At 43.6% G+C, this 13055-nt stretch overlaps 1 protein-coding gene across 1 annotated transcript in view; it reads right to left on the bottom strand.

Annotated features, from left to right (window-relative positions):
* Positions 1 to 13055, bottom strand: part of Ryr3 (ryanodine receptor 3) — a 530745-nt gene that overhangs the window by 98192 nt on the left and 419498 nt on the right. The window contains exons 49-55 of the mRNA XM_055599056.1: positions 10371 to 10461; positions 8440 to 8580; positions 7365 to 7528; positions 5322 to 5400; positions 1591 to 1680; positions 461 to 607; positions 222 to 284 (exon numbers count right to left, since the gene is read on the bottom strand). Of these exons, the coding sequence (XP_055455031.1) occupies positions 222 to 284; positions 461 to 607; positions 1591 to 1680; positions 5322 to 5400; positions 7365 to 7528; positions 8440 to 8580; positions 10371 to 10461 (775 nt within the window). The remainder of the gene's footprint in view (positions 1 to 221; positions 285 to 460; positions 608 to 1590; positions 1681 to 5321; positions 5401 to 7364; positions 7529 to 8439; positions 8581 to 10370; positions 10462 to 13055) is intronic.

Here is a 13055-nt window from a genome sequence, read left to right as displayed (position 1 = left end):
TGGAAGCACAGCCTCCCATTCTTAGATGACTAGTTAATTCTCTGGTGTTTACCTCACAGCCTCGGCACAACACAGCCCTCTTCAGCTTTAATGTCAGAGTGGTAATATGCTGTAGGCACACTCTCTGCTTTTCTCCTTTAACTCTTTGGGGGGTAACATGCCCTGATCTGGAAAGGTCTAGAAAGCACTGACGTTTGTTCTGCATTTAAGTTGGCACTGACCTGGAGCTCCCTGGACAGCACAACATTTGAAAGGTCTAGAGGAGAAGGGCTGTAGCTGTTGCCCTAGGAGAAGAAGAGGCAGAGTTTATAAGTTTGCCATTGTTGTTTTCCTTCTTGCCATCAGGCTCCACAAATACATGGCTGTCCCCCCCCCCAGCTGTTCACCTTAGATGGTGAACACCTAGATTCATCATGGTTCCTATTGGCCAAGTGTGGACTAATGAGTGCGGCAGTCATACCTGATTGGTCTGGGATACACATCGAAGTTTCTCATTCTCTCTTTGTTGAACCAAAGCTTCTCCCTCTTTGGTCCTTTCCACCGTCCAGCCCACAGCCAGCATGGTTTTCAGGGACTCTCTGGCAGGCCAACGATAAATTTCCTTCTCCTAGAGGAAATTTGCACAGAAGAGCCATGTAGAACACATCCTACCCATCTTTTTACAACACACAGAAGGGATGGTTTGCTCCATCCTTTCCTCATAAGATCAAAATGTCATCTGCAGCATCTTGTGTATAGCACACAACATTTTTGATGCTTTGGATTATAGGATATCAAGCCTATGGTCTCTTTATTAGGGGAAATGAACCAATATTATCAATGATATTATCTATAGTTTATAAAGAAGTGAAGGGTCAGGAAAAGTACTCAATATGTCTTATGTTTAAGATGGGACATTGTCAAAATGCAGTTATACTAAGCTCTGCCTTGATCCTTAGAAATAGAACTTATTAGAATTAGAATTCTGTTGATGTATGCCCAATTTCATGAGTGGTCAACACTTAAAGATATGTATATCATCTCTTATGTATGACACTAAACTTAAGCTTACAAAGAATGCTTACCAGAATTTTAAAACCAGATTTTAAGACCAGAATTCAGAATTGAGGTGAACCAGAGTACTTAATTTTAAAAAAAGAAAAAGAAAAAAAGGAAGGAAGGAAGGAAAGAAAAAGAAATAAAGGGAAAAAAAGGAAGGAAGGAAGGAAAGAAAAAGAAATAAAGGGAAAAAAAGGAAGGAAGGGAAAAACCGAAGTGACCCGTTTCAGGCACTTTCTTTCTCTTCTCAATATAGCAGAACTCTTCTGTTTAAATCTTTTTCTAGCCATTTCTCCTTCCTAGCTCAACAGCTTAACAGTTTAACAAAATCCCTTCCTAGGTTAGTTGCAGGAGGAATGCATTTTGAGCCATCTGTAAGTGCTAAATAGGGCTTCTTGACCCTATTTAGAAAGTAGGGGCTTGGGAAGGAGGTGAGCACTGTTTGCCAGTTCATGAAAGCTGCTAGGGATTGTGAGAGCAACGGGTTGTCTGATACAATGCCCAAGGGGGGGGGCATAGCATAGCCACATGGTCACAAATCCTGTTCCTTACCTTCTCTGTTAGTGTCTTGAAGGGCCGTATAAGTGGGTGGGTCTTCACGTTTTCATCCAGAGAAATCCCATATTTCCATCCACTGTGACTCTGTAGAAATGTTCTCAGGTCAAACAAAGAACCTGCTAGCTGACCCAGATCCCTGCTTGTTTTCTCAAGTAGCATAATGGACCATGACAGAGAGGAAAAACTCCCTTAGCAGATGTCTAACTGATCCTTTCAGGCTGTCAAGCCTGTGCCTCCCGAATCCTGACCTCTGCTCCCCTATTCCTTCTTTGTTCCAGCTGCTGTCCTCTTCACTTTTTTGCTTGTAAGTTTTAGGGCCACGTAGAACACTGTTTCGAAAAACACTGAGAACGCTGTGCCCCAGGACGGTGTGTCCAACTCACAGCAAGATAAGTAGGCAGAGCTCAGAGGAGGTCAGATTCACCATCGGCTGGAGAGAGGCGTCTACTTGGCAAAATGACAGTGCTGCGTGCTTTCTAGAGTCACAGAGGCTTAAGACTGCAAAGCACCACTGGTGGATTCCTTGTTCAGAAAGAATCTTGGGCACTGTGGATACACAGCTGGGTAGGATCCCCTGACTTCTCCAGCCTCAAAGCTCAAGGACTCCCAGCTATACAGTCCCTCCTCAAGTTCTGCCTCTACCTCCTTGTCAAATGTGCACATTTCTCTGGTTTCTATCGCTTCCCAAGAGACACATGCTTCCTGGCTTCTCTATTTAGGTCTGTGGTTTCAGCTACCTCTCATGATTGATGTCCAATAGGTATGTCTAGAGCAGTGCTGATCCCTAATTTTCAAACATTATGAGCCTTGCTTGATGTGCTTGGCGGTGTGTCTTAGGAGAACCCAGATGTTACTTCTTCAAATGCCTCTTTTCTTGGGTTCCTTAGCCCTAGGTGATGACCCCTTCTTGAGCTTCCGCTGTTTCTAATGCTCTAACAGGGAAGTTCCTCTTTATCTCTCTGCACACCTCACATTTCTCTGCCTCCTAGGCCCATTCCTTTGCCTGCCTCTCTGGCTGGTATCCTTCTTAATATTGAGCTCACCTCCACGACTTCAATAGCTCCTTAAATACTCTTCTTGCTTTCAATCTGTCACCTATTCATGGATTTGTTTTCTACTATTGTTAGGTGACAGTTACCAAAATCACCTGCTAGAGAATTCTATTCCCTTATGATTTCTGACGGTCACCTGCCACCATGGGAAAAATGGAAACTCTCCCATGACTTCTAAGTCTGTAAAGCTCTCCACATTCTGCCACCCTCTCCCCTGCTCTACTCCACGTTCTAGCTATGTGGATCCCCAAAGCCAACAAGCTCTCGCTTGCCTCTGCTGGTCTGCATTTGCTGACTCAGCAATAAACACATCCTTTTCCCTGCACTGAATGTCTATCCATCTTTTATAACAGGCTGTAAATGTTACCCCTTTAGACAGCATCTCTGGACACCAACTATGGGATTTGGTACTCTACTCTCATGTGCTCTAATCATGTGCTTATGCCAATCTCAGAACTATACAACCTGTATCACTGTGGCTGGATAAATCTATTTCTCCCATAAGAAGAGCTATACTTTAAAGTTTTTAATTCTGTGCATATATGTGTTTGTACATGTGAGTTCAGTGTCCTCAGAAGCCAGAAGAGGGTGATAACTTCCCTCAGAGCTGGGGCTACTGGCATTTGTGAGCTGTGTGATGTGGACTGGGCCTGAATTTAGGTCCTGTGTGAGAGCAGGAGGTACTCTTAACTACTGAGTCATCTCCTCAGCCCCAGGAAGAGGTTCTTGAGGTCAGCAGGTTCTTGAGGGTCTCTATGTCAGATAACAAACATGTCTGGGCAATGGTGAGCGTATGTCCTTGCTCTAACTAAGCCTCGCACTGGTGTCAGGGAGCAATACTAATCAAATGACTACACTAGTAGATAGGTCACTGATAAGCGAGCTAAATGTACAAATATGGAATTGTTATAAATATGTTAATGTGTTTATATACAAATAACTTTAAAATACTATGAAGGAAGAGAAGAAAGTATGAAGGTGGCCTGCATGTAAGAAACTTGGGAGAGGATCAACGTAGGAATCAATGCTTAGAGTTGGCACTTGCAGGGTGAGTTATGGAGGGCATGTGACTACCTTGCTCAGCCAGGGAAGTATTTGGTGCACAGGTAAAGTGTGTGAGAGAGGGTCTGAAAGTACAGGAAGTGACTGAGGGGCAGAGAGAAAGGGAAGTCTCATCACGAGGACACGTGGGGATTTTGACCTTTATTTTAAGAAGAATTAGAACTTGTTAAGGAATTTTAAGATGGGACAGGGGCTGGACAGGAGAAATATTAATATCATGTGACAAAATGCGCATATTGGAGTTGTCCCATGCTTGTGGTGTGCAAAAAAGACTGGGTAAAATGCACATAAGGAGGCCAGCGAGGTAATCACAGTGGCCTGGGCCTGAGATGACAGCAGCTGAGACCGAAGTCATGGCATGGGGACCGCAAGTGCTGCTGAAACACACGAAGAGTAAAAGGGGTAAAATCCACGCAGTTTGAAGGTGGATTAACTATGGCTATGAACTCATAGAGATGAATCCCTAATCCATGCTTTGGACAAGTGGCCACACCGAGAAGAAATTAGAAAACCCATATGCTCTACAGTAAGCAAGTCCAGATGGCCATCCATTTTTTTTTTGTTGTTGCTGTTGTTGTTTTTGTTTTTCCTTAAATAAAGTTTTATTGGCATACAGGCCCTCTTTTGTTGTCAGTGTTTTGTTTTCTCTGTGGCTACTTTTATGCTATAAAGTGGAAACGAGTCGCTACGATGGAGGCTGTCTGACCCAGAGGGCTGCAAATGCTCATTACCCATTTCATGATGGATTATTTGATTATTTTCACAGCCTTTGCACAGAAGAGGCTTGCCAATCCCGGTCTAGAATCGTGGGTTATATAGCTCATTCTATAGTTCAGTGGTTGATATCATTAGTGTATGTAGGAACCCTCGAAAAGATTAGAACTGAGCACAGGCCCAGACAGAGCGGAGACAGTGGCTGGTGGGTTCCTTTTACCTGTGAGCGTACACTCTATGGAGATACCATTCAATGGCCCTACCTTCAGAATGCACCCACTGCTACAAGCTGAGCAGTGGTCCCATTCCTTCACTGGCTGCCCTCTCCAATATGGCATGTCTTTGGCACAACATTTATACTTATTAAGCAGTCTGACCTCGCATGGGGAGGAATTTTAACCAGCAGATGAACTGAGTGCCTAGAGGCTCTTGCAGCACCCTCTAAAGGGAGACCTCATGTGGTTTTCCTGGAATGCAATTCAGCTTCTCAAGCAACAGAAGAGCGAGGCTTTCAATTTTAGTTACTTTTTTCCAATGTTGACTTCAAAGAAAAAAAAATTAAACAACAAGCTTCCCACCCTGATGAAGCATTTATGATAAATACACACAAATGCGTGCTTGGGCATAACTCCAGGGAACGCCATGATAAGAAAGCTACTGACACTTCCAGAATTGTTCATTTTCTTGAATATCACAAATGCAGCACCAGCAGCTGCCACCACCTAGTTCTCTGACCTCTACCAACCCTGAGAAACTGCTGCCCAGAAATAATGAATGCTCTTGGCATGGGGACTTTGTCACTTAGACAAATCAGGCAGATTTCCAGGATCAGACCCAATAATGTTCTTGGGCTATTTTTTTTTTTCCAACAGTTGTCAATTGGCTGGTAATCCCTACCTTGTCACAGGCCCATTTATCATGAGAATGTTCAGCATACTTGGTGACAATGTATTCCAATTTTTCAGGCAAGGAAAAACTGTGAATTGAGAACAACAACAAAAAAGCATTACAGCCTCCATAAGCATTTTTTTGCTAGACATGGTAAAAGGTGAGTCAAAGTAGCAGTTTGCTGTCACCTGCAGGATTTGTTAATAGCCTTCTTCATAGCTTAAGCTACTTTAGACACAGTTACACTACTGAGCAGGGGTGGCGAGGCCAGTGTTGTGCTCCGGGTATCCACTCAGCTCTGATCACAGGATTTCTATGAACACCCGCACATAGGTGGCCTTTCCCTAGCTTCCCTGGGCTCTCCTGGTTTCTGTAGTACCACTGTGGTTTCAGAGCCAGATCTGGTCTGTGTCAGTGAGAATCTTGTCATCCTATAGCTCCAGTCTGAGAACAACAATAAGGTCAGATATTACAAGATACTGGTTGCCTTTTATTTCAAATTAGTGACTCATTACCGGGAGATTTTTGTAAAAAGAGTTAGATGCCTGTCATTTCTGTTTGCCTAGCAGCTCTCATCCCTTTTTCATTATCCTGTGTTATCAGACGGTCTTCTGCTATTGCATTTGATGTTAGGTTCACGGCCCCCAAGGTCAGGTATATGACTAGATGGATCAAATTCGTTCTCCCTGGAACTTGAGAAAAGGCAGCAAGCTCAAGGTGATTCATCCAGTGAAGGCAGCTGAAGATTGCCATTGTCCTTGGGGAGATGATCTGGCTCATGAGCTTCTTATTAGGTTCTGGTTAGGACCGTGTGCCTTGGTAATTAGGGCTTCTTTGTTTTAGACATGGGACTAATCTCTAGTTCTCATGTTACTCAATTTACTGATGCCAAAGATTTGAAGCAACAAGAGTTCTCGAAACAGTATGGAGCCACGCATCATCTGTGCACAATCGCTAGTGTAATGGTGACAATAGTTGTGACACACCCCGTTGTCACATAACTTACTTTGTCAGCATTTGCTCTGCTTACATTTTCTCTAAAGCCAGCCCCTATTTTCTTTTTCTTGCCTGAGCTTTCATTTTTACTGTATCTTTTATCTCTTCCATGTAGGAGGTCTACTGCTGTTTCTCAACATCCCTATACTCAATGCTTCATCCAGTGGAAGGTGTACTTAGTTTCCCATTGATGACTTTTATACTTTAGCTGAGCTGACACTCCTAGGAAGGGTTTAGGATCGTCTTTGAGAGCCACTGTTACCAAACACAGGTCCAGGGGGATCATACGGGATCCAGCTTATTTTCCAGCTCATTTTGAAGGCATTTTTGCTCTTCATTAAAATGTCTCCAGGGATAAAGTCAGTCTGTCCCTGGACACATACTTGGAAGTGGAGAGAGAGACCTGAAAATCTAACATAGTAATTATTTTGCCCTGAGGCTAAACACGCTTGAACCTGGAGTTGGATGGGAGCATGTCGGTCTGTTGAACTTCGGTAAAGGATCACGAATACTCACAAGAAGGAATTTTAAGGCACTACTGTAGGGTGACTCCAAAGCATCCCTTAGTGTGACAAAGAGCAGAGCCAAGCTCTGAAAGGACCTCAGACATTCTGCTATCATCCTGAAGTCCTGTTATTATGAAATTGTTTTGATGTTATTATATCTGTATAGGCCTGATTTACAAAGAGCAAAGATTTTTGTGTAAAAAAAAAAAATAACAAAAAAAACCCCCACCTCTTCATTAATACATTAATTGTATCACTTACAAGCGTGGGCCTTGTAATGCCTCAGACAACATTCATTTTTGTGAGTGTGTCTCTTTCATGTATTAAACCAACCCCTCCCCAAAGCCTGGAATATAAGTAATATAGTGTATAATCAGATATGGATGGATTGAACCTTGTTTCCTGGTGTGACTTGTAGTGACAAAGGAAAGGATAAGCAGGGTTGGCAGGAGGGAAGGGGGGGGGGAAGAAAGCTTCTCCTATAGTCGAAAAGAAAAATATTGGCTACCGTACGGAATATGAAACAGTTTAGAAGGGGCTCTGAACTTACTTCATGGTGTTGATAGGTTTGGGGTCAAAGTTTCCTTCTGCATCCACGGAGACCTGCTTCTCCAATGTGGCTGTGATTCTTGTATCTAAGTAGTCCGGTGGCAAGGCCCCAGCAATAGCACTGAGACAAGGCAGGGCCATCCGGAAGAGATCCAGGTCATATTTCTGCGAGGAAAAACAGAGCACTCCAATAGACAAACCAGAGCCACAGCTGTCATCCGAATCACTTACTCACCAAGAAAAATACAGATACAAAGGATGCATTTGTCCAGGTTGACCTTCAGCACTTTCCACAGACAACTAGAACATTCCTGGAGGATGAAATGGTCATCTATAAAGCCCTTAAGTCACCATTCACTTTAAGTTGAAGAATCTTAAAGGCCTGAATCAATGTTATTCCAAATAAGCACCACGAATATCCAAAGGTTAAGATAGTTTTCCTTAGACTAAAAAGGGTTAGAAACTTCCCTGCTAAGAATAGTTATGGAAAATGACCCAGCCTTTGACTGGGGAGGGAACTTTGAAGATCTTCTAAGCTCCACAGTGGTGGGTAGAGATTTTTATTAATATTTTACCCATTTCTGTGACATAAATCCCAGACAAAGGTAGCAGAAGGAGAAAAGGTAGAAAGGCAGGCAGGCAGGCAGGCTGCCTTTATTCTGTCTTAGAATTTGAGGGAACATAAATCAGAATGAGTGTGAGGCAGCTAGTCCATTCACAATCAGGAAGTATACAGGAAATGGACCAGAGCTATAACACTGCGAGGAGAAAAAGAAAAAGAGCATTAACTAACTAAAATACTTTGAAACTTGCTCTGGTGGCTGCCCTCCCATGTGTTAGCTCAGGTAGTTTTGCATGTTACTTAACTCCAAGGATTAGGTTAGTTCCTATCCTGGAGCATAGTTATTGTTTTTTGGGGGGGTGGGGGGGTGGTGAAGAGCTGGGGGGAGGGCAGCTTAAATATGCTTGCGAGTTCATTAGCACAGTCCATAAAACACATAAAGCCGAACTGGTGCTAGCAGCTGTGTCACTGGGGATCACTGGGGTCACCCGTTTTCTCAGGAAGTAGCCATTACCTTGTGGGAGAGGGAGTCAAAAATCCCCCAGAAGAGCTTCTCGGTGAGGTGCAGCTCCTCCTCCACAGCCAGCCCGTAGCTCCCCCATCCCGAAGGCAGGCAGTAATACTTCCAGCACTGCTCATAGTGATTTGTCAGAAGCTGGGCGTGTCAGAGCAGGAGGGCGCCGGTCCCGAGGAGTACAGCACATCCGCAGGCACCAGAGACATGCAGGGAGAGGAAAACAGTGTGTCAGAGAGATCCCGAAGGGGAAACCAGTGTTTGAAGGAGCTGGCCCCTGTTTGGATGCCTCTGGGAGGGTCTGCGCTCACACTTAATGAGCCCCAGGCTGAGAGGCATCTGCCTGACTAAAATATGGAGAGGCGTCAATCCTGTTTCAAATGAGAAAATGTTACCCTCTGAAAGGCGTCCCAGTGTGCTGTTCCAGTCAGTTAGGTGTGGGGGTAATTTCCTACGATTACATGTGATTCTGCAATATCCTGGGGTTTGCTGATATGGGCGGGGGATGGTGGGCAGAAAATTGTGGGTTTGAAGACTGATGTTGATGGTTGTGTGTGGCTGCTCTCTGGCCCTTGTTCAGCTCAATGATATGACAGCAGTTCCACAGCTGGCCAGGAGAGGGCACATTACACTAGAAATACCCCTGCCCAGCAGGTATGTACCACTTCTAATGGGATGTCAAAGTGAATTTACTGAGTGGTACCAGCAATGCCTCTTAGGAGCCAGCATCAACAGCGATCTGTACAGAAACAATGCCAAGCTCAGGAGCCCATGCCTTTCAGCTACAGTACCCTTTGAGATTAAGACCTGAACGGTTAAGGTTAGAAGGAAAACGTAGTCCTGGGGTCGGATGGGGTGGGGGGACTGAGAACCTCTGTGATCGTGTAAAGCTTCCTGCCTGGTTATAGGACTGAACCAAAGACTTCTGACCGTTCTAGTAACCCCAATAAATGTTTCCTTAGGTGGGGGCTGGAGAGATGGCAGTTTCAATTCCCAGCACCCCCACGGCAGCTCACAACTGTCTGTAATCCAGTTCCAAACGATTTGACGCCTTCACAAAGACATACATGCAGGCAAAACACCAATGCACATAAAATACAAATAAATAAATCATTTAAAAATATTCACTTAAACCACTGCTTGAACTATTTCTTTAAAAAAAAAAAAGGGAAATTGTCAGTATGGTTGGTCTGCAGTGGCATCTGCCAGGACTAGCTTCTCTGGGCTATAATAGAGTAATCCTAGCAATGACTTTATTAATAAATAGAAAAAAAAAGAAATAAAAAGCAAGAGAGAAAAAGCATAAAATACCATGGAAAGGGACATTTTAGATCCTTTGAATGAAAGACCATAGGGAGGGCTGGGGCAATGGCTCAGTTAAGAGCACTGGCTGCTGTTCCAGAGGACCCTGGTTTGATTCCTGGCGTATTTGGTTCCTGACCATGCACGAGGACTCACAAACAGGCATAACTCCAGTCCCAGGGAACCCGCTACCCTCTTCTGGCCTTTGCCGATACTGCATGCACACATGCAGGCAAAACACTGGTGATACACATAAAATAACAAAAGAAGTAATAATTAAAAACAAAAAAAGAAAAAGAAAAACCACAGGGATTGTTTCGAAGTTTTTGAGGTTCAAAATATTTTTAAAAGCTGGTTAGGGTAAGAAAGCATAAAATCCAAGTCCTCCTTAGCAATCTCTGAATAAAAATCAAGTAGTGGAAGGTAACTAACCACAGCAGGTAGCAACTACAATGAGCCCACGATTTTGAGGCTGAGCATTCGAGCTTTGGATTGGTTTTTTGGATTGCAACTTGTTAAACTGTCAAAATCCAAAACGCATTTTCCTTCTCTAATTGTGTGTGCCCTGGGCAGCCCCTGGGACACCTTTTGTGCCATGGACTGCTTTTTGTGGTGACAGTGATGCTTACCTTAAGAGGCATTTTGCAGTACTCGCTGAGCTGCGGCACGTCAAACACCAGACGGCGTAGAAGTTGCTGTAACATGGAAGGTCTCAAGTGACTGCAGTACGGAGCAAGAGAACAGAAAGTTGGGACAGAGTAAATACTGAGCGGTGGGAAGAGGAAGAAAGAAAAAAAAAGAAAGAAAGGACAAGGGGGAAAAAAAACGAATGAAGGAAGCATTTGTTAGGGCCAGCAAGAAGGCTCAGTGGGTAAGAATGCTTGGTGCACAAACATGAATTTGATCTGCCCCCTCCCCCATCCCAGAGTGGAAGGAGAGAATCAATGCAAGAAAGCTGCTCTCTGATTCCTACATGTGCTCTGTAAAACAGGAACACATACACACTTGTAACACACATACATGCACACACACAAACTCATACACACTCCATTCACACCCAATAATAAAACATAAAATCTAAAAAGAAGCATTAAGTTAGGGCTAAGCCTCAAACCAAAGATCTTGGATAAATGATAGCAGATGGCAAAGCCCTCCGTTTAAAAATAGAACATGGTTAAAATATTTAAAAAAAAGGGACATAACTAATAAATTGGGATAGTTAAGGTTAAATTTCATTGGTTAAATGGTTAAATTCCATTGGTTAAGGTTAAATTAACATGCATTAACATGGTCTGGGGTCTGTATGCATTGGAAATATATTCAGTGATGATGTGCAAAGTACAAAACAGAAAGAAGATGCCATTTCTAAGGGCTTCTAAGAGCTTCTTTCTTTCTGTCTCCATCTCCTTCCTTCCTTCCTTCCTTCCTTCCTTCCTTCCTTCCTTCCTTCCTTCCTTCCTTCCTTCCTTCCTTCCTTTCTTTGACAGGGTCTCACTATGTAGCTGCAAAGGAAGAAGGTAAACTGGGTCAGCTACAGAGGTGGAATCTGAGGCCACCTACTGGTATGATCTGAAAAAAACCCTATAGTCTCCCTGGTGACAGTCTGGTCCAGGAATTTCACACCATTGGAAATATTTGGGCCTTTTGTCCTCAGAACAACTCTGCAAATGGCAAACAAAGTAATTAATTAAATAGTAATTAAAGAAAGAGTTATTACAGAGTCATGACTGTGGCATTTGGTTTAAGCAAATTCTGAGACAGAGAAAGGAGAAATAAGAGAGGTTAACTTCTATTATTCAGATGCCAAACTAAAGCCAGGAGGTACCTATGGATTCTCTCCAGATCATGAAAACACACACACATGCACGAGAGTTTGCTACAAAAGTTCAGTTCATGAATCCTCAGATTCCTTTCATAGATACCTAAGGAGCTATGGTGGCAAGAACAGTGGCTTTGTTGGTAAAGAAAACAAACAAAATTTTGTCAAAGCACCTTCAGCGAGGAGGCTGAATGCAGGCGGAAGAAGACCAAAAACTTCCCAACCCTTCCTTTAAGAAAGGGGAGCAGAAAAAAAATCTGTGACTGTTGTTGACTGACTGTCCTGACTAGTTTGTGCCAACTTGACACAATTTAGAATTACCTGCCAGGAAGGAGCCTCAACTGAAAAAATGCCTCCATCTAATATTAATTAGTGATTGATGTGGAAAGGCTCAGCCCATTGTTGGTGGGGCCACCTCTGGGCTGTGGTCTTGGGTTCTATAGGAGAGCAGGCTGAGTAAGCCATGGGAGCAAGGCAGTAACCAGCACCCCTCCATGGCCTCTGCATCAGCTCCTGCCTCCAAGTTTCTCCCTTGTTCCTGTCCTGACTTCCTTCAATGCTGAACGGCAATGTGGAACTGTAAGCCAAATAAATCCTTCCCTGTCTGACTTGCTTTTTGGTCATGGTGTTTCATTGTAGCAGTAAAGCATCTAACAAAGACATTGACTTATTACAAATAAATAATAAAATACTTAGTTATGATCAGTCTGTCTGTTATACCAGGAACTTAAGTTGGGATAAGAGTAGAGTACTGCCCCCTGAAAGACAGAGACAGGATGTGGAACCTTTTTTTCAGGTTGAATGTAAACTACTTTCCCCAAATTCTAGTTCTAACCAGTCACACAATCCTGGCTTGTCTAGTTGGAAAGAGCTAATGCCAAGACACTGGGCTCCTTCTTGATGTGGCTCTAATCTGAGTTCTGATCTTGCCAGAGCTACACCAAGGACAGCAGCAGCTCTTCACACCGGTTCAGCAGTGATGCTAACAGAGAGGATTTGTTCTTGAGTAAAGCTATTACTGAGTCCCATTGCCTCCACTAAAGATAGATGTGGAGGTCCACATCAGTAAGTAATGAGGTCAGAGTTCTTCCTTTCAAGGTGGTGAAGCAGAGAACCTCAGTCTCCACAATTCCTAGCAGATCAGTGTGTCTACAAAGCCTTGTCTATCTTGCAAGACCACGGCCACTCTATTTAACTTAATTTTCTACCAATGGTAGCCACCTTGGACAAAGTTGTCAGTGTAAGATAATCCTCACCCCAAAATCACCATATGATTTTGGGGTGAGGATTATCTTAGTTAGGGGGTCTCCATTGCTGCAATGAAACATGATGATCTAAAAGCAAGTTGGGGAGGAAAGAGTTTATTTGGCTTACACTTTCATATTGCTGTTTATTTGTCATCGAAAGTAATCAGGATAGGCGCTCAAACAGGGAAAAACCTGGAGGCAGAAGCTGATGCAGAGGCCATGGAGGGGTGCTGCTTACTGGCTTGCTT

The sequence above is a fragment of the Psammomys obesus genome, unplaced genomic scaffold (genome assembly GCF_907164565.1).
Source record: "Psammomys obesus unplaced genomic scaffold, mPsaObe1.curated_primary_1811, whole genome shotgun sequence".
Lineage (NCBI taxonomy): Eukaryota > Metazoa > Chordata > Mammalia > Rodentia > Muridae > Psammomys > Psammomys obesus.
Note: the sequence above shows the minus strand (reverse complement) of the source record. Positions and strands in the feature narration are given on the sequence as shown.